The 1349-nt window shown below is 44.0% G+C and overlaps 1 protein-coding gene across 1 annotated transcript in view; it reads right to left on the reverse strand.

Moving 5' to 3' along the window:
• The window catches only part of LOC107086563 (progestin and adipoQ receptor family member 6-like), a 41373-nt gene that overhangs the window by 6581 nt on the left and 33443 nt on the right, over positions 1-1349 (reverse strand). The window contains exons 6-7 of the mRNA XM_015377645.1: positions 648-744; positions 312-456 (exon numbers count right to left, since the gene is read on the reverse strand). Coding sequence (XP_015233131.1) covers positions 312-456; positions 648-744 — 242 coding nt within the window. The remainder of the gene's footprint in view (positions 1-311; positions 457-647; positions 745-1349) is intronic.

Below are 1349 nucleotides of genomic sequence, written 5' to 3' on the forward strand. Positions count from 1 at the left end.
TAACTAGCTCTGAAAAGCCAGAATATCCCTAAATGATTTTACAAAAATCTTTTGATAAGCCCTTATTAACACTGTAGGCAGCGCTTTACAGTTTGTTTTTTTACCACATCCTCTTATAATTTCTCCTCCTCTCTCTCAGTAATAATCTTCTGTTGTGTTTTTTTTTTTTTTTTTCCTTTTTTGCATTATTAATATTTTTTTTGTGGACAGATTCTCCCAGAGGAGCTGCAGCTCCTCCAGAGTTACCATGCTCCTTCTGGCTGCTTCTCTATCAGAAAGCTCAGACGGCGGACGGAGGGTGGGGTTCATACCGATGTAGTCGAAGCGCCCCGGGGCCAACCTCTCTGGGAGGTGGGCGGTAAACAGGAAGCAGGTGAGGAAGGCGAAGAGGAGGTGGTAACAGTGACTGGACAGGGCGTCACTGGGGCTGCTGCCGTCCCAGAAGCAGGTCAGCACCTAAAAACAAAACAATGAGAACTTCACGGTTACAGAATGTTAGATTGCATAACAGACTTGCTATCTAACAGATTATCAAACCCGTTAATGCTATTAATTGTATGGAATCAGATCCTGGGTCAAATCTGATGCTAATAACGTCTGGGAGCTTACATAACTAAACAGATGTTTCCAAAATGAAGGGGACTCACCCTGTAAAACAGAGGGGCCGTGTCGAAAATAAAGGGCACAACAAACGCTCCTGTTCGTAAGGCTTTACTTCTCTTTGGGAACTGCAGCTCCACGAATCTGTGCAAAAGAGAAAGGAAAACCTTTGAACCTCCTCCATGCAGATTTCCGTCGGATAAAACCAGCCTGTGTTCCTGAACGAGTCAAGCTGCTTTTCCAGGGTTGATAATCGAGTTCCAGGGCCGCTTAAGCTAAAAGAATTTGGTCTCTATGGGGGAGTTTAAAGGCCGCATGACGGCCGTAATGCTGATCCAGATGCTTTCAGTTAGAGGGAAGAATGCAAAGCCCAGTGAAACACACTGGAAACAGGAGTCACACTTTTTAGATTTTAACTCGCTTCCAGCTGGGGCGTTTTTTTTATTAAATTCAAACAAAATTGTAACTTAAAAACATTTAAATTAAAAATACTCCCCGGTGTAATTTGATCCACATGGAGACAGGCTGCTGCTATGAAAAGGATTTGAAATTTGCAGAGGAATGTGTAGAATGCTCAGCAGAAGGCTCAGCGGGCAGAGCGACGGCGGTACCAAGCCTCACCACACAGCCAAAGACCAGCATCGGTCCTGAACTACAGCATGTGTGCAAACAAGCAGTAAATAGTATGCTGATGAAGATTCTCAGTCATCCAGGTCATAGTCATAGTCAAGTCTTTGTCCATATAAGAC

Source organism: Cyprinodon variegatus, unplaced genomic scaffold (assembly GCF_000732505.1).
Source record: "Cyprinodon variegatus isolate N-32 unplaced genomic scaffold, C_variegatus-1.0 Scaffold0, whole genome shotgun sequence".
Lineage (NCBI taxonomy): Eukaryota > Metazoa > Chordata > Actinopteri > Cyprinodontiformes > Cyprinodontidae > Cyprinodon > Cyprinodon variegatus.